Here is a 19491-nt window from a genome sequence, read left to right as displayed (position 1 = left end):
TTACATTTCGAGAGAGCCTGCATCTGAAAGCAAAACATAAAAATTGTATTTTTTAAATCGTAAATGCTTGCGTCGAATACCAACGAATGGCATTGCCATCAATCGTCACTTTGTGACAATTCTTTTGGAATTCCATTATTAACACACAAAAGAACAACAAAACAAATATGTAGGCAAACCGAACTCAGAGCCAATCTAAATATTGAAATTATACCAACAGTCGCTCGGTGTGCAGAGTGAGCTAGGACCAACCGTGATGGGGGAGTCAACATGGAACATGAAGAAATAAAGGATGTGAATTTTGTGGAGGTTAGTGCCCATGCCTAGAGCCAGCCTCAGCCTATGACGAGCTCCCCCAACACAGCAAAAGCAAAGGCAACAAAAAAAAACAATACGACAACAAGAGCGCTAAATCACTCGCTAGGCACGAAGTTCTACATTCCTTGGAATGAATTGCCTTCGCTTCGCCCCTCCCACTCTACATTTTATCCGCATCCGTTCTGTATCCATAATGGCCATCCAGCTGACAGGAACAACGAATATTTTTATGAGCGCTCTTAATCGTCGTCGTATGTCGGACATGACACTTGCCATAATTTTGGACAATACTGTCAATGAAATTAATTAATCGTTCCACACACCATAACGCCATATACCATACACCATGCACCATCAACAGTGCGGGGGCTTATCGCTTAGCTCCATCGTGACAATCTCCTAATTCCAGTAATTCCTATATCGGAGAATCCAACCGATCGGCTCGGCCGGGCGGTGGCGGCGGCAGGGCTTATCACGTCGGAAAATCTTTAGGCTTTTATAATATCCTATGCCTAGCCTATGCCAATGGCATCCTCATCATCATCTACACCATCCCCAATCCTCAAGCCTCATGCAACACAAAACGTTCTATTTTATAATAATTCATAAAAGTTGAGATATACGAGTCGAGTATTATTTTATGAATTAGTCCGCAGTCGAGTGCAATTAATTGTTACACTCTGGAATTAATTTATAGCTTTGCTAGGCGGGTCGGAAAATTCCCCAATTTATTTACTTGCGAGTTAATGAATGTGTCAACAGGATAGGCATTTCGTTGTTGTTGTTGTATTTAGTAAATTGCTCTGCATAGATAGAAAGATGAGATCCTCCTTCTCCATTCCGCGTGAATAGTTCTAATTTTAGTTGAATATAAATTAGAATATTTTTTCTTTTAATAAAATAAAATGTATGAAATGTATAGGAATGGTGAAAGCAAGAAATAATGTTGCCAGGTGTTTGCATTTATTTATTTTGTGTTTGTTTTCTTAAATATGGACTTAAGCACAATGATTAAACTTTGATTTCTTAAGAAACGTCATAATTATGATAATTGGAAATGATCAGTCTGTTTTTATGGATTTATTATTAGGCATCCCGCAAGGTAGTCATCTGGGTCCACTTCTTTTTAACCTTAAATTAATGACATTTTAGACATCTTACAATCCACAAATTGTCTTTTTTGCAGACGATTTAAAAATACACCTTCCAATAGTGAAGATTGTGAGAATGTTCAATAAGATACTGATTAATTATTTCAGTGGTGTGAATGTAATCATCTTCATTTGAATATCTCCAATTTTTAGCCTTCGTTTAACTCCAAGGGTTATTTATCTTGTTGAAAAAGAGTCATGTATTGATGGAAACGACTTGAAAATGTTTGTATCATAAACATATAGTGAGATAGAAAAATGCTTTATGACCCTTTTAAGATCGTTAATTGTAAGGATAATCAAAAGTGGCTGCCTTGGGTACACCACAGACGTGATAGATCTGAAACGTAAGCTGTAAATCAGTTTTCAAGGTAAGACGAAATCGAGGGTTCAAAGATAACAATGGCAAGTTTAGGAGTATAAGTCTATAAAAGATGTTGTCAAATGGCTTATGTACTGAAATAACATCGACTTCGTAACCTTTTTCTTAGGCAAAGAGGGTGAAAGACCACTGACTCGGAAGCAATATAGAACGACTGATCATCTATTAAGATCCATGAGGGAACTAATTAGCAAAATTTTCTTTGTAATAAAATGATTGCTTGAACCAAACATGACTTAAGAGACTGACATGATTCAAAAGAATATGAATAATGAAGGAATAACAATACTGATAAGGCTAACAAGACTCACAATATTAAACAAGGTTACAAGGCTCACAAGAATAACAAGAACGACAAAACTGGCAAGGCTGACGGAACTGAAAATAGTAACAAGAGAGAGAGAGGGAACAGATTGACAAGAACGAAAAGACTGATAATATTGACAACACTAACAATGCTGATGAGACAAACATGGCTTACAAGACCTTCGAGAACGATAAGACCAGCAAGGCTGACAAGATTGACAAAACATCTTAAAATGTCAAGAAATGTCAACATTTCAATTCGACAAAACTAACCAACTATAAAATTTTTTGCTATTGAATTAAAAATAAAGCTCTGGACCTGAAAACAAATAAACGCAGCTCAGTGAACCATTACTTACCTCCCAAAGATAATGGTAGAGCCATACCAACGTATTATAATCCCATGGATTCAAAGAGGCCTTCCTATAAGTCCTGTAAATTTGAATTTTCAACTGGAGAACAACTCTCTAGACCCATACCGATTTGTTATTTTAAGCCCATTAGTCTTTACGCATCTCCACTTCATTTAATAACTCTCAAAGTTTATTTGATTCACACTGAAGTGTATATACACTCACTCAACTCACTTTCAATAAGTATCCTTAGATGCGACAATCCCAAAAATACACTCAACTCTTAATCCAGCACTGTTCGATTTCAAAAGGAAAAGTCAACATTCGATTTAACACCTTTATCATTCAATTTAACACCATCATTCTGATGATACAAAAGTGTATACTTATGTACATAGAAATACTCCATCCTTATAACTTTGAGCTTCAAGTTATGGATGATGCTTCCCAACCTTTAAATCCCCTTCTTGTTCCCTTATATGTTTGTTGATGCGATGACACCTTTACACAAAACACAAGACACCGCCACCGCCACCGCCACCGCCGCGTTCTTTTCTTTATATTCACTGATTTTATTTTCCATTCAAATTTTCTGAGGACTTAATCCTGTTTAGAAACGACATCGAAGACGACACGACTTGATGAGTATGTAGGTTTATGTATATGTGTATCCCTAAGTAAATGAAGCATCCACCTTAATTCTTATTCTTACTTTATAAAAGTATCAGCATCTCATTTTATGGGAGGAAGTACCCTAACCTATATAAGCTGACAAAGGCTTATGAAAAACGAAGGGGAAAAGGTATGGAATTCAATTCGGTTTGGCCCGATTCGACAAAACAAAAAATGAATCTTTTTAAAAATTTCTAAGCCGCTTTGTGACAACCCTAAACCTTGGGTTATTTTATGATTTTATTTTTATGAAGTGTCAACTTCCATAACACAGATTGAACTAGATTCTGTGATTCAGGAGTAAGGTACCTACCTTACGTACTTAACAATCCTTTCAGTAAAATATATTTCATACATAAAAGCAAAAATGTATTTTCCAATAGCTCTCTCGTATAACAAAAACTGTGCAAGTATGTAATAAAAATATATTTTATTTTATTTTTCAGGACCACCCGGACCACCAGGGCCTCCAGGAAAACGAGGGAAACGTGGTAAGAAAGGCGATCCTGGAGAAATAGGACCAGTGGTAAGTAATACGATTCAACACAAACAAAAATCCGTATACACTACAAAATTCGGTGTTCAAATGGAGAGGGTTTTGTAAAATTAAAGAAAATGAAACAAACAACATTTTTCAAACAAAAATATATAAATATTACGATTCGATATGTTTTTTAGGGACCTGCCGGCGTTAATGGCGAAAAAGGTGAGCCGGTAAGTGAAATAGCATTTAAGCTGAAACTACGTGTGAATGTTCGGTTCACTTGATTAGACGAAGGCATTTATTTAAAATATATTACTAGTAAATATTATTGCGGTAGAATTTGTTCCAAAAAACATTCATACTTCTTTCGAAGTCGCCAAGGTTTTCCTTCTCGCAACAGACTGCACTTTTACAGTGAGTTTTGATGGCCTTTATTCAAATTCGACTTCAAAATTAATGCACCACGTCTGGTTTTTGATATATTACTTTTTAAAATTTTGAGTCAATCAACTAGCTTTTTTTCAATTTTTCCGCGGTGGTTTTCCAAGTTTATAAGCTTTTTCTTGAATATTGGGTCGAAACACTTATATCACTTTATTTAATATTTGAAAAATCTTCATAAGTTAATTTAAAAGAAATTCTAAACTATTTATGCTAAAACTATTTACAGCACAAAAAGGTAAATTTGTTTGAAAGTTAGTTTTGTTCTTGTAACGAATCTAATGTCTGAACAGCACTATTATATCAAGTTTTACAATTTACTATTATGTGAAATTTTTAGTTTAACCTTAACCTTAAACCTTAAAGCAATTTTAAATGGCATTTTTTAAGAACCTTAAGAGATCATCTAATTCAGTGTTTTTCAACGTGTGGGTCGCGACCCCCTAGAGGGTGCGAGGGGTGCGCTTGTTTTTCGGCACTTAATTTCTCCCATCGTGGATCCGTTTTTACTCCATTGAGAATTAAATCGTTTTCCAAATTTAAGCGATTTCTTTCTTTTTTTACTTTTAATTTGGGCCATTGGTGAAAATGTCAACTCGCACAGGTACGAGGTGGCAAATGGAATCAAACACTTCAAAGCCTCTAATGTTAATTCAGGGTATTCTTATTTCCTTTTTAACCAAAAGGTATCCAAATTGACAGACGTAAATTCCAATTGCAGCACCACATCGGCAGATTGATTCAACAGACTTTCCTTGAGCTTGATTGCCGGATTTAAGATTCACCTTTACCCAATATTTTTTGATATCTCTTCCATTAAGAAGTAATAACACATTTCTTGTTTTAACTTTTCTAACACCATTTTCATACCAGTTATAAATTCCTTGATATTTATCTCACATCGGACTTCTTCAATAAAAAATTATTGTGTTGAAAAATTTAATTTTGTTCGTAAAGCCATGGATTTTGTCTTTAGCAGTGATTTTCATCCCACCTTTGAAGACTTTTATTCAAAATATGTAAATGCTCAAATAAATCAGAAAGAAAAGCCAATTTCAAAAAGGAGTCCCGGAGTAAATTTTAGTGGAGTGATCCCATATCTTCATACATTTTTCGAAACAGCCGTGTCTGCAATGCTTTGCCTTTAATAGAATTCACAATTTTTATAATGATATTAAAGAACTTGAAAGTATTTATGCGGTCAGGTTTTGTTCTTTTAAAACCACTGTTTGGACCAGTCATTTCTTTTCCCAAAAAATATTCATATTTTGCGTAGCTTCAGTGAACGTATTATTCAAGCATTGGCCCGTATTATTTGAGGGAAGCGCTCTACAAAACAATATTTCTTCCATTAATTTTTCATTGGATTCAAATCGCACAAAAGCCACAAACTATGCACAATCCGCAATATCAGTAGACTCATCAAATTGCCAAGTCCAAAAAGTACTTTGTTTTATTTTATCTATGACTTGGTCACTAACACCAACCGCTTATTCTGTGTTGAATGGTATTGTCAGGGAGAGGTATAGTTTTGAGTTTTTCGATCTCTACTTTGCCAAACATAATCTCCCCAATATCTAGAGCCGCGGGTAGAATCAAATTTTCAGCAATATTATGAGGTTTTCCTGAAAAAAAACGTTATTTTGTCAATCAGTGTTATCATTTTCGTTTTTTTGTTACATGGTTCAAAAAACACTTAGTACTCCGAAATATTCAAACATAGCAACAAAATGATGTTCTATTCGTTCTTCAAGTACGTATAGCGTAAATTGTTAAAAACTCTAATTGAATAAAGAATCTTCTGTTTTCTGTTATTCGGAGTTATATTTTGGGTTAATTATTAATGTTATCGAAACTCATAAGAAATGATCTTTAGCACTATTAGTGTTACAAATTTCATAGGAAAGATAAATTTGGCTCACAAAGAAATATAAGGCCCTTTTCGGACTACTTTTATTAATAAGTATAACTTAAAGACCACAATTTTATTACGTTTCTTGTCATGTGTTATAACGTTTCGGAGTATTTCCTGAATTTCATTTTGTCTTTGACTTTGTTTTGTGAACTGAGTGTGTTTTCTTGCTAACTTGTTTCTATAACTTTTTATTTTCACCCTAAACTCTTATATCCAAGATTCTACTAAAAGTGCAAACATACAGTTCGCATAGGAATACATTTTGTCTTACTTATCTGAGGACTTTTAACTTTATGTTCTTAGGGTTACTTATAATCAATTAAACACTAAAAATAATTGAAATATTTGTTCTTAGTATAGAAACATATGCTGCCTGCTCCGAAGTATTTAACGTTTTATCACTTCGTTATTTCGGAGTGTTTCTTTCTACATATTTTTCTTAAACATTCAACATTGAAAAAGGTAAACATGCAGATGCTTAGAAACATAAAGTTTTTTGGACTAATTTTATTGACAAATATTTAAAAAACTTATTTCATCACATTGTTACTTAAATTGTGGTTCAAGCATTCATAAAATTAGGTGATCTCAAATTCAGCAGTAGGAAAATCAATGTTCTTGTTTCCTTTAAACATATTTAATTTATTTTTCGGAGTATTTACAACTTTTCACACTTTCTGTTCCGCTGTTTTATTACCTGGCTTACGAGTAAATTAAGGTTTTAAAATGTTAATAAAAAAGATTAAAACTAAAACTAGGAACGGCATAAGATTAGCATTTAAATAAAAAAGGCTTACAAAATATTTGTATCTTTACTCCGAAAAAGTGGAATTGTGATATTTATTGAATACGTTAAATGCTAACGTTAAGTTTACAGCATCAACTTAAATTAACATTTAAAACTAAGATAGCAAAAATAATTCATTTAAAGCTTGCACATTAAACACAACCATTTGTAGAGTTAAGGAGTATAGAAAAAATGTTAAATGTACTGGTTAATTGATAAAGAGGACTAAAAGAGTCATATTTTGAACTGCTAAACATAGTTTAAAATGGTTAATTCGTTTTTGAGGTAGCCTGGCAATCGACAAAGAATAGATCGACATAATATCGTTGCATTCAATACACCAGAAATACAAAAAAAATCCCAATACTCCCTGTGACCAGAGAGTGATTAGAGATTTATGGAGAAATGAAGCCTTTGAGTTGTTTGTTAGCTTCTTTAGTAACGTTATTAATATAGTTATAGTGATTAGTAAACGTTAATTTTGTGTCTAGTACAACACCAACTTAAGAAAAACTGGATTCTCTATTCAAAGGTGACGATGACATAGTTAACATATAGTCATAATTTATTATATTACGTTTGCGTGTAAAACATATTGTCTTACATTTGTCAATATTTAAAATTAAACTATTTTTAATGCACTATTCCCGAAATTAATTTAGATCTTCTTTTTGCTCTTTAAAATCCTAGATTAAGTTATAATTATGGAACATTATAACATTCTCTACATAGATTAGCTATATCGCTTATTATTTTTAACAGAAGAAAAATCATTAATATATAAAATAAACAGCAATGGACCTAGGTGACTCCTTTGGGGTACACCAAGGATTTTGATTTTAAATTGACATAATAGTTAGTTCTGAACATGACGCTTTAATATCTTTCTTTGAGATATGACGAAACTTTATGACTTAGTTTGGCAAATGCCTCGCTGAAGTCTGCTAAGATGCAATCGACTTGAGAGTGTTATTCGAATTCATCCAAACAAAAAGTAGAGAATTGTAATAAATAAGTTATTGTAGATTTTCACAAATCCATGTTGATTTTCAAAAACCCATGTTGGTTTTCACATATAACAGAAGAACAATTAACAAAAATTATGTCACAGACAAGGGATTTAAACAATTTACGAAAAGTAGACAATTTCACTTGTTTATGAACTGACGTTAGATATGAATATTTCTAAAATTTGGTAACTCAAAAGGCTCGTTGAAAGAAAGAAACAATGGAAAGGAAATAAAAACACTCAGTTTTATCAATATGGCATTTCATCAGGACCAAGTCTGAAGCATTCATTTAGCTTTAAAATATTGTCAACTATAGAGGCCTCAGAAATCAAAGAATTTATTGATGTAAGATTGCTGTATTCTTATGTGTTAGAAAAAATAAGAGAAGAGATACGTGCGTAAGAAACATGTTCAAAGGCAGTCCTAAAATAATCGGGGAACATTTTTCGAAATTGACTCTGGAAAATGGTTTTCAGAACTTTGATTTCCGTTAAATTTACGTTTGCTTTAACGTATCTCCGAAACATATGTAGTTTCAATTTAAGATCACTCTTAGTTTTCGAAATAAATTGAGGGTGAAACAAAAGGAAGCTCTTGAATTGTTAACATTCATTAATGAACATAAATATTATGGATTCGTGAATCGTATACTCTTAAGTTTTTGTAACACACACTACTTTATTATCGTTTTGGGAAATTGAAACCCAAATGATATTTAGATTAACCAGTTGCAAGAGTACTGAAAGACTTTGACATACCCAACTGGTTTTCAACTCTGGCAAACCACTGCTTAAACTTTTCCATCTTTCCTACTCTACAGGTCTCTTTCCGAGCAGATGGAAAATTGCGTTTGTCCAGCTTGTCCCTAAAAAAGGCGAATCCCCCTTCCCCTCAAACAATCGTATAATTGCACTTACGTCTCTTCTTTCTAAGGTCATGGAAACGCTGATTGATTTTCAGATTAAGAAATATCTTGAAGAACTGAAGCTTGTTAATGACCGACAGTATGGTTTTCGTAGCAATAGGTCCACTTGTGATCTCATGGTTCATCTCACCGAACAGCGGAACAAATCTTTACATCGTTTTGGAGAAAGCAAGATCATTGCACTTGATGTTTCAAAAGCATTTGATAGTGTTTGCCACCAAGCTCTCTTATCGAAAATGCGTGCTTTTGGTATTGACGAATCTCTTCTTCGTTGGATAAGAAATTACCTTTCTAACCGTTCAATACAAGTTGTATTGGATAGTTTCAAGTCTGAAATTCATAAAATAAATGCTTGTGTCCTTCAGGGCTCCGTTTTGTCTCCTGCTCTCTTTCTGATATTCATAAATGTCTGACACTTCTAAACCATTAAACTGTTTCGCCTACGACCGCGACAGTACCCTCAGCTTCTCATACTTGTTTCTAGATTTACATCCTTGTCTTTCAGATGTGGAACTTAAACAGCAGCGTATGATGAGCTCATTTAGTTCTGATCTTGACAGCTTTGTCCAATTTAGATTGAGAAACCGTGTAGAATTTAATGCTTCGAAAACTCAATGCTGTCTCCTGTCGTTAAAGCGTAACACATCCCCGATGCCACTATCAACGAGTGGCGCTTGCATCCAGGAAACTAATAAACTGTCAGTTCTCGTTATGTGTATCACAGATCACCTTTTATGGAATGATCTCATATTTGACATTTGCCAAAAATGCTGCCAGGTGCATAGGATTTCTCCGAAGGTGCAAGAAATTTGTCAACCCTTCTGATCTGGCTGTAATTTACAAAGTCTTCATCCGTCCAAAGCTTGAATATAATTCGCATATCTGGGCAGGTGCCCCTAAAATAAGTTTGAATCTCTTGGATAGAATAAAAAAAAGGGCTTTAAAAATGATTGGCGATAGAACTGTAACCGAAACATTTACATTGCTAGAATACTGTCGCATTGTCTCATGCCTTTCGTTGATTTATCGATATTTTTACAAACAATGTTCTTACGCGATTCAGCCGTAATACTTGAGCTCAATTTCGGGCGTACTGTCAAGTGTAGAGATTCTTTCTTAAATCACACATCGAGAATGTGGAATGCTTTGGCCAACTCTGTTTTTCCCTTCCATTTTGATGTTCAGAACTTAAAGACCAATGTGCGCCGGTATCTCCTTTTAAATCCTTCTCTATTTTCCTAACGCTCGCACCACAGATACTATAGTTCCTAGTAACTCTATTATCTGTGCTCGCACTGTGTTTATATATAAACATATTAAGGGTATTAATAACCCCTTGAGTGCCTTGATTTTATCTTAAGGGAACAAATAGCGGAATCATTTGTACATAATTCACCCCCTAGTTTTTTGAATTTGAACATACAAAGGTTTCGTTCAAAACCTCAATAACTGAATTAGAAACATTTTCGGAATTAAGAAAACGCTGTATTGAGGACCAACAACTAATATTTTAATTGTATAGGAAATACATTGAATTGAACTATTTATATCTTTATATTATGAATATAGATGCGTCTAATCAAGTGAACCGAATTGTAACTTTGAACTTTTTTAAAATTATAACAGAAAACAAATTAAAACATTTTATTACGCAAAACGAGATAATTAATGTGAATTTAATTTTTTTATACGCATGCAAACGACAACAGGGACGACCAGGGGATAAAGGATCACGCGGAGAGGTGGGTCATCCCGGCATTGATGTTTTCCAAACAGTAAAGGTAATTAGCGTCGTTGTTATTTCAGGATACGAATATGTTATTCCAAAGAACAAGGGTGAAGTCCACACATTAAATCTCTCTCTCTGAAGTACATAATTGGAATCTACGACTTTACTTGATACTCTTTGCAGGGACTTAAACGGTCAGTGACAACGTTACATGGTGGTACGCTAGGTTACGCGGAAATTGTTGCCGTTAAGGTATTTCATTAATTAAACAAAATCAAAAACAGAAAAACAATTTTCCTAGAGTTTTTCTTTATTTTTTTTTAAATAATTTTTGTATCTTTATCCGTAGACCGGATGAAAATTAATATTTCTTTTTTGGTTGTACGAAAATTGTGTGTAATATAAAAATGTACCTAGCTTCTTTTTATTTTTTGATTAATTGATTCTCGGTGTTGTATCTTTTACGTGTATCTTATTTATGTATGTTTTGTTTTTCCTTGTATCTAATAGATTGATGGTTTAATGGTTTATTTTTTTGTTTTGTAGTTTTATTATATTTACCAGAATAGATGTTGTTAATTTATCTTGTAACGATTGTTGTTTTCTTTTCTGTTTTTGTTGCGTTGTTGTTTTTGGTTTATTTCCATGAAGGTTATATATTATTTTTTTTTGAATTCAATATAGGAGTCACATCACAGTCAGTAAGCAACTTTGTGATGAGAAGATAATATTTCAAAATGGAGAGGTTCTTTTTTTTGATGTTGTCATGTTGTCGTCTATGTTTTTAACCTTAGGCGTATTTTCAACATTGAATGAAAAATTGATTCATTTGAAGATAGTTAGACAGTACCCAGAAGGCATAGATGTATATAACAGAAAGGCATAGTTTCAATAGATTAAAACACAGATCTTAACACATTTTCATGCTTTGACAGTTTTCAAGTAGTCTTTGATTGACCAATCAGTTTTTAGATTATCTTTTTTCTCTTATTTCAGAGATAATTAAAAATTATTTTAATTATTATCTATTATTTATTTTTAGAACTTTAGCTTCCACTGGCAATGTTGTGTTCCTGGCAATCAAATTGCACTTTTCTGATGGGTTTTGATGACCTTAATTAAAATCTGACTTTAAAATTACTCTATCACGTAAAGTTTTTGAGATATAACTTTTGAAGATACGAAAAATATGTACACATAGTCCAAAAAGTCTTCGTACAGCAGCTTTTGTTTAGTTAATTCTGAGATAAAATACTTAATATAAATTCAAAATCACAATTTTTTTAAACTTGGTAAAAGGATGATGGTTTCAACTTACTTTTTTTTAATATTATAACTTTGGTTTTTATATTTTTTATCCCTAGTACTTTTTTTTAAATAAACACTAAAATTAGGACTTTTTGGACTATGTATATAAGGCCAAGTCCTTTTGAGGCTTTATAAATTTATGAAGTTGCTTTTTTCACAATAATATTTGTAATGTTTTTCAAAATATACTCGTATGATCCCTTTCTTCGATATTAAGTTAAATTATTTATAGTATTTTCGGAAAACGTTCATAAATTTTAACTTCTGGAAGAAACTATTTTTTGTGCTGGAACAGAAAAGGGTAAAACGGTTTAGAAGTAAATTTGTTCTCGTAACAAACCCGTTATAAGAGGATGGTTACATTTTAAGCGCCGATGTTGATTTTGAATAAAGTACAAATTATTGAAATTTTATTTATTATGAAGGTATTGATATGGTTAAACTTTGTATGAAATAAAACATCGGCTAAATGGCCGCTGAGATCTCGGTGGCACACCTTCATCTAATAGTCCTAATTATCGATGACGCTAATGCATAACTAGGGTTCTATGCCGTTAATGTGCCGAATTATCTCATTTTTTAGCTTTTGAATTGTGTCTGGTTTATTGAAGTACACCTTTTTACAAATAACTCCAAACAAAGAAGTCCATGGGTGTCAAATTACATGATCTCGGCGGCCAATTGACATCGCCACCACGTGAAATAACACGGCCATTGAAATTGTTACTTTTTCGTTAGCTGGCCAGTGGCAATGCTCTGTTGAAACCACATATTGTCCACATCTATATCTTCCCATTCAGGTCATAAAAAGTGCGTTATCATCCCACGATAGCGAACACCATTCACTGTACCTGCCTGACCGGTTTCATTTTGGAAAAAACTACGTTCTCCAGCCCATAAACCGCACCAAACAGTCACACTTTGTAGGTGCGTTGATTTTTTGACAATCGTTCTTGGATTATCATTCGCCTAAATGCCGCAATTCTGCTAATTGACAAATCCACTGAGGTGAAAATGTAACTCATCACAGTTGCCACTTCTTGCCACCATGCTGATCCTTGACGATGTTTGAAATGGTCAAGAAGCTTTAGTTCTTGAATCAATTGCACCCTGTAAGTGTATAAATGCAATTCTTTGTGCATAATGTTCATCAACGACGAGCGTGAGAGGTGGAATTCTTTGACACGTCGACAAGTTGAGGTGCACGGCTCTTTAGGCACACTATTGCGAACAGCAGCAATATTTTCTGATGTTTTCAAATTTCATATACGGACACAGCTTTGCACGATCTTATTTCATCCGATTTTGGGAACCTAGCTTATAAGTTACGTATCAAGTGATCTCTATAATATACCTATAATAACATATCTATTAAACTCTGGTGTTATTCCAATATCATTTAAAACTGCAACCCTAATTCCCATCCCCAAACAAAACCAAAACCCTATTGATACTAATAGTTACAGACCTATATCCCTTCTATCGTGTATGAGTAAATTGCTGGACGAAATCGTTTCAAAGAGATTACTTTGGTTTATAGAAAAAAACAATTTCATTGCCCTCAATCAAGTCACATCTCAATCTTATCCATTGATTTTGTAAAAGCCTTCGACCTCATAGGCATCCATGTTATGTTGAACAAACTAGACAAATGAAACATTGGGTCAAAGATATTCAATTTTGTAAAATCCTTTTTAACGAATCGTAAGTTTTGAGTTAGAGTAAATAACACCTTTTCAGCCATCTACAACCTGAATAACGGTATACCTCAGGGAACGCATCTATCTGTTCAATCAGCATATCACGCCGCAATCAGAGCAAGCCTCAAAGCTTTTAAGACAAGACCTTTAAAAAATATGTTAGCTGAGGGAGGATTTTCGTCTATCACAAAAAGAAAAGAAGTCTTTACATCCAGACTTGTAGGAAAAATACTTGAATCCTATGACTCTCCTATTCTTTTGGACTCAACGAAAATCTTTAAACGCTTGAAGACACCAAAAAAACCATCAGCCCTTTACATAACTTTAATGTATGCGAGAAATATCGGCATTGAACCAAAAATTAAAAAAAAAAAATGTCGAGCGTAACCCTCCTTGGCTATGCCCGAAGGAATCCATCAACACTGCACTCGCTCTATTTAAAAAAGATTCAACTCCGAAAGAGGTATATCTGCAGGACTTTCATGGATTAATGATTCCTTGAATCAGAAATAATTCGAATATCCTCTTTACCGATGGCTCAAAGTGTGAGTAAGGTACCTCTTTTGCAATTGTTGACTCAAACAACAATCGAATTTCTTCAGAAAAGCTACCACCATTTTTGTCTGTATTCTCAGACGAAGCCTTAGCGGTTTTAAAAGCCACGCAATATGCGTGCAAATCCAAGAAAAAAAAACAGTGATATGCACGGACAGTCTTTCAACTTAAGCCGCCATCAAAAACGTCAACAATCGATCATCCTACATGGGCAAAAACAATATCCAGCTGACCATCAACCATTTAACTACAGACTGCCCGAAAATCAATGAAATTTGTAATAAAGCATCCGCAAAATGCAATCGTCAACATGAAGCTTGAATTTTGATTCGTCGAAAAAGATGACATTTTTCAAATGTCTTGAGTCCAATTAGGTGCTCTTGAGCTCAGAGTAATCGTTTTTTTGTACTTTTTTTTTATAAAATCCGGCTTAAGTACCGGCTTGAGTGATTTAAGTCAACTTTTCACAAGTCTTTTTCTCACTAAGCTTGACGAAATTACTCTACCTGGTAGCTTGACTTCTATCAGTTTTAATTTCCAACGAATTCCTGAACCAATGCAGACAACTTTCCAACACCAAAAAAAGATCTCCCACTAGGGTCGTCTTTTTCCTGTTAGTAGTCCCGGTCTGGCTACATTTTTTAAATTACATGCCACAATTTGCTAAGCAATATTTAGTCTTTTATAAGAAATTTCACGTGTTGTCAAATTGAAACGTGACAGACACAAAATATTGGCTCTATGTTCCGAACTGATTTTTTCCATTGTTTTCCACAAATTCACTTTGGTTGGTATTGGACTACTATTACGAGCCAAATTCAGCTCTAATTGATACGAGTATCATCACCTTGTTTACAGTGTTTGAATTATATGTTGCTACCTTGTGCAAAAAAAAACCATAGTTTGCCTGAATTCCAAGAACTGATCTCGAGAAGGTTGATCAAATGTTTGACCAACATTTTTCGAACCGTACAGTTATTATAGAAACAGAGGCTTATTCTTGCAGGTCTTTCAATTTAGTTTAGCTGCAGCAATTTGCTGCTATCACAATGCTGTTGCAACAATGGTACCAATAGCTCTCGTCAAATGTTAATTATGTCTAATGTTCTAAAAAAAGTATTTAGTATTTTTCGACAGTTTAAGAAATTTTGCACCCTTCTAATATGGTGGTTATTTACAACGCTGTCATTCTTTCAAAAATTGAGGACAACTCTCCAGTTAAAACAAAATCCAAAAAAGAGGTTTTAAATGAAAGGCGAACTATAACCACAACTTTTGCATCGCAAAGAATTAAATGTATTGATGTTTTGATAAGCAATGTTCTATCGAATAGCATTCAACACCTCAAATAGTTCTATAGGACTTAAACTCAATGCTCATCAATTTTGTTCTCGAACTCAATTCACGACTTATTGTCCAGTATATAAATTCTTTTATCAGCTGATACACATTAAGAGTGCGGAACGCTCATTTTAATACACAATATTTCAAGACTTATGTGTACCAATCTCCTTTTATATCCGATGGAATGTCACCGGTTATAATTATTTAATATGTCGTTTCTTCGACAAGCAATTAATAGTATCTATTGTTTTTTTCCATCACTGTAACACACATAGTCTAGCCAGGTTAAACTTGTAATGAAATGAAAGCTTCTTACGTGCCTGTTTAAATGTAACATTGTTTAAAATTCAATACGACTCTTATTACAGCATAAGCTGATACGTGTGTCATCCTTGTTCATCTTTCCTCAATATACTCAAGAACAAGATTGTCTTCAAAACAACTAATGATATTTTCCATCACTCGAAAGTTACATCTTCTTAGAGTGACATCAAATGTGCAAAAATCTTTCTTCTCTTCAACGAGCACATTAAATGACGGATAGATAAAAGTTTTCAGATAACTTACAATATAATGCGATGATTGATGTTGTCAATTATTAACACCCTGCCTATAGATAACTTCAATGTGAAGATTGAAAGTTTATGAAGATACTTATGTACATATGTACATATATAGGTACATATATGGTGCATTAAAAGATGCCATTGTGAAGGATAGGAATCATCAAAGATGATTTTGAACTGCCTATCCTTAAATCATGAAACTTGTTAATGCTTTCTAATTAATTAATTCCTTACAAACTAGTTTACAATCACTTAATTTAGTTAAATCGAATACGTAAGATAAATTGATGGTTTGGTAAACAAGACATCTTAAACTCGTCACATATCAAATATGAATGGAAGCTGTGTGACGTTTGAAATAACTATGAAAAGTTACATTTGAAGTCTAATTCACAGGACATGTATTTTTGGGCAAAAGATCAATATTTAATCAACATAACATGTTTTCGGTTAAGAATAAGTCTACAAAACTTCTTTGAAAGGTTTTCTTTTGTCCCCCGATTTGATAATATTGAGACATATCATTAATTAATTAATTAATCTTCTGTTCTTTGAAGCTCTCTACAATCTTTGATGGTGTTAATAATTCGAAAAATTTTGAAATCAAACAGGAGGCAAATCTTTTAATAAATAAAATTACCAGCAATGGACCAAGATGACTCCCTTGAGGTATACCAGAATTGACTTTAAATTGACATCAAGGGTTATTCGTAAACATAATACTAAATATCTATCTCTAATATATAAAACTGTGTCTTTTTCCACTTGGAGCAATAGAATCTTTAGTTGCCTTTTAGGTCCTGTAATATCCAATGATGAACTAAAGGAAAAACAGTTTAATGGATTTACTTTTTTTAGTTTGCAATTCGTATTTTAAAACGCTGATGATCAAAGCGCTTGTGAATTTTTTTAAATTTTCTTTCATCAAAACAAATAAAAACAAAAAGATTTCAATTTTGTAAGGTAGCTAAAATGGCGTTAAAACGTCCATTCAGCACTCAAACAGTCGAGCGTACACGACGAATTTTTTTATACCATAATTGATGTTAAACAAATCGACGAAACCACGATTATAAATGAACTAATGCCGATAAATTACTTGCTTTAAGCAAAATTATTAAGATACAAACAAATTGCTTCCTAAAAGATTTAGATTTGGCCGTATTTTTGGAGAACGTATCTTTTTAAACTAATATTTATTTATGTCTTCAAAAATAATATTAATATTCAGAAGAAATACCACTTACTTACTTTGGATGATGTTACAAACATGAATGGACCTGGGCCTCAACCAACATGCGTCTCCAGTCAGCTGGGTCCCTAACTTTTTTTTTCCAGGTTCGCTCCGTTTCCAAGTTGGTTGGGGTCCTCTCCCATTTTCGTGAGACACCTGAATTGCAGTGTTCCTAAAGGTGACGTTACAGATCGGAATGGATCTGGGCACAACATGCGTCTCTAGCTATCTTGGTCCCTGGCTATCTGTTTCCAGTTTTGCTCCGTTTCGAAGTTGGTTGGGGTCCTCTCCTATTTTCGTGCGGCACCTAAAGTGGTTGGAGTTTTATTCTTTTGACCAGGTCAATGTCGCTGTACAGCCCATACAGTTTCTTCATCTTCAACTGTGCAGACGTGTTCAAAAACTAACCAAAGTATTTTTCTTTTAAAACATTCTAAATGGTCTCATCTTGTCTTGACAAAGTACAAGACACCATTAATGAGAACCGGGATGATAAGTGTCATACTTTACTTTAGTACTCGATTGCTTTGAAAGTCCAAAGAAGCAGCGATTTGCAAAACACTGATGTCGAGTGATGTTAAAGAAATTTTTAACTTATTTGCTGTTTATTTTCAGTGTGTTTTCTCCACAAACACTCCAACTAATGTTTGTATACCAAGAGTTCCTTCTATCGTTACCATAGGGTTCTGACGGTTTCTGAAATAGAATCAGATTTATTAGGTTTAGATACCATCACAAATGCAGGCCCTGATGGATCCTACAAACTTTATTGCATAAATGTGCCTCATCTTTAGCTATTCCATTGACAGCCATTTTAAACCTATCGCTGTCGAAAGGTGAATTTTTAGAATGTTGGAAACTGTCTTATATTACAAAAAATTTTAAATCTGGATCTAAAGAAGAATCTACAAATTATAGTCCAATCAGCAAAATATCTGCTCTTCCTAAGTTATTTGAGAAATTAGTCTGCTTGCTCACTTTTCAATTAGATTTTGTATCCGATTTCCAACATGGCTTCATATCTTTAAGATTTACAACCACTAATCTTACATTAGTGACTATATTTATATATCCTAAATAAATTTGAATTTTTGACATTTTTACACATTTTGCTAAAGCATTTGACCTCGTTAACCATCATATTCTATTACACTAACTTTTGAAACTAGGATTTCATTCTAAGTTTCTCGATTGGTTGACATCTTATTTAACATCGAGAGGTCAATTCGTTACGATTGACGAATATCACTCTAACCAAATATTAGTTCCATCTAGCGTTCCTCAGGGTAGCCACTTAGGCCCTTTAATATTTATGCTTTTTCTAAAGATATTCGCAATATTTCTTAAAACTCTCAGTGTCTTCTTTTTACGGGCGACCTTAAACTATATCGTTACATTAAATGTTGTGATGATTGTGTTTTATTAAATGATGACTTAAATATATTGGCAGATTGGTGTAATATAAACTCCTTATATCCTAATATTTCAAAATGCCAAGTTTTCTCGCTCTCAAACGTTTTCCCCAATCTTTTACGAGTATCATATTGATAGTTCTATATTGGATAGTGTAGCACAAAAGAAAGTTGTAGGTGGTATCCTTGGTACTAAGCTTTCTTTTCTTCCTCATATTGACTATATCACAAATAAATCTAACTAAATGTTAGGATTCATCAAAAGAAATAGTAAGGAATTCACACATCAATATACCATAAAAACTTTTTATATTTATATCGTTCAATCTTTGCTTGAGTACTGCTAAACAGTTTGAAACCCTTATTACAATAACTCAATTGTAAGAATCGAGAAAATTCAGACAAATATTTCAAGGTTTATGTGTTTTAAACTTCATTGGGTGTATTTTTATTTCATTGTATAAAATTATATTTCTCTTATTTGGTATACAAATTTTGGCTAATCGGCGTGCATACTTTGCAATAATGTTTATTAGAGCTATACTCGTACTTACTAATCATATTAAATGTGCTCAACTTCTTGCACTTATATCTATGTTCCTAGTTTTAATTCCAAAGATAATATTCTTTTTTACGAGCAATTTCAAAGATCTAATTATGGTCGTAATGAACCGATTTCTCGTTGCATCAGAGAAGCAAATCCAAAAGTGTCTAAGTAGGCAAAGGGTCTAAGCAGACAAAGTCCAGAACAACCTCAAAGTCATAGCTGTTCATGGTGACATTTTGTTCAAGACATCGCGGTCGTTGTTCAAGTCATTCTTATACTTCGACCTTTTCCTCATTGACCACTAAACCCATATTCCCTACATCCGTCAAAAAGCTCAAAAACGTGCCAATAA

General features: G+C 33.5%; 1 protein-coding gene across 11 annotated transcripts in view; it reads left to right on the top strand.

Moving 5' to 3' along the window:
* Positions 1–19491, top strand: part of LOC129953738 (collagen alpha chain CG42342) — a 323626-nt gene that overhangs the window by 183345 nt on the left and 120790 nt on the right. For 8 of the 11 annotated variants that reach the window (XR_008782580.1, XM_056067150.1, XM_056067146.1 and 5 more), the window contains exons 2-5: positions 3629–3708; positions 3861–3896; positions 10454–10525; positions 10657–10725. Coding sequence is in view for 10 of the 11 variants with exons in the window: in XM_056067150.1 (XP_055923125.1) it covers positions 3629–3708; positions 3861–3896; positions 10454–10525; positions 10657–10725 (257 nt within the window). In the remaining variant the exon portion in view is untranslated. Of the gene's footprint in view, positions 1–3628; positions 3709–3860; positions 3897–10453; positions 10526–10550; positions 10581–10656; positions 10726–19491 lie in introns of all 11 variants that reach the window. The other 3 variants (XM_056067148.1, XM_056067144.1, XM_056067149.1) reach the window with 2 other exon arrangements.

Source organism: Eupeodes corollae, chromosome 1 (assembly GCF_945859685.1).
Source record: "Eupeodes corollae chromosome 1, idEupCoro1.1, whole genome shotgun sequence".
Lineage (NCBI taxonomy): Eukaryota > Metazoa > Arthropoda > Insecta > Diptera > Syrphidae > Eupeodes > Eupeodes corollae.
This window is presented reverse-complemented; position numbering and strand designations above follow the sequence as displayed.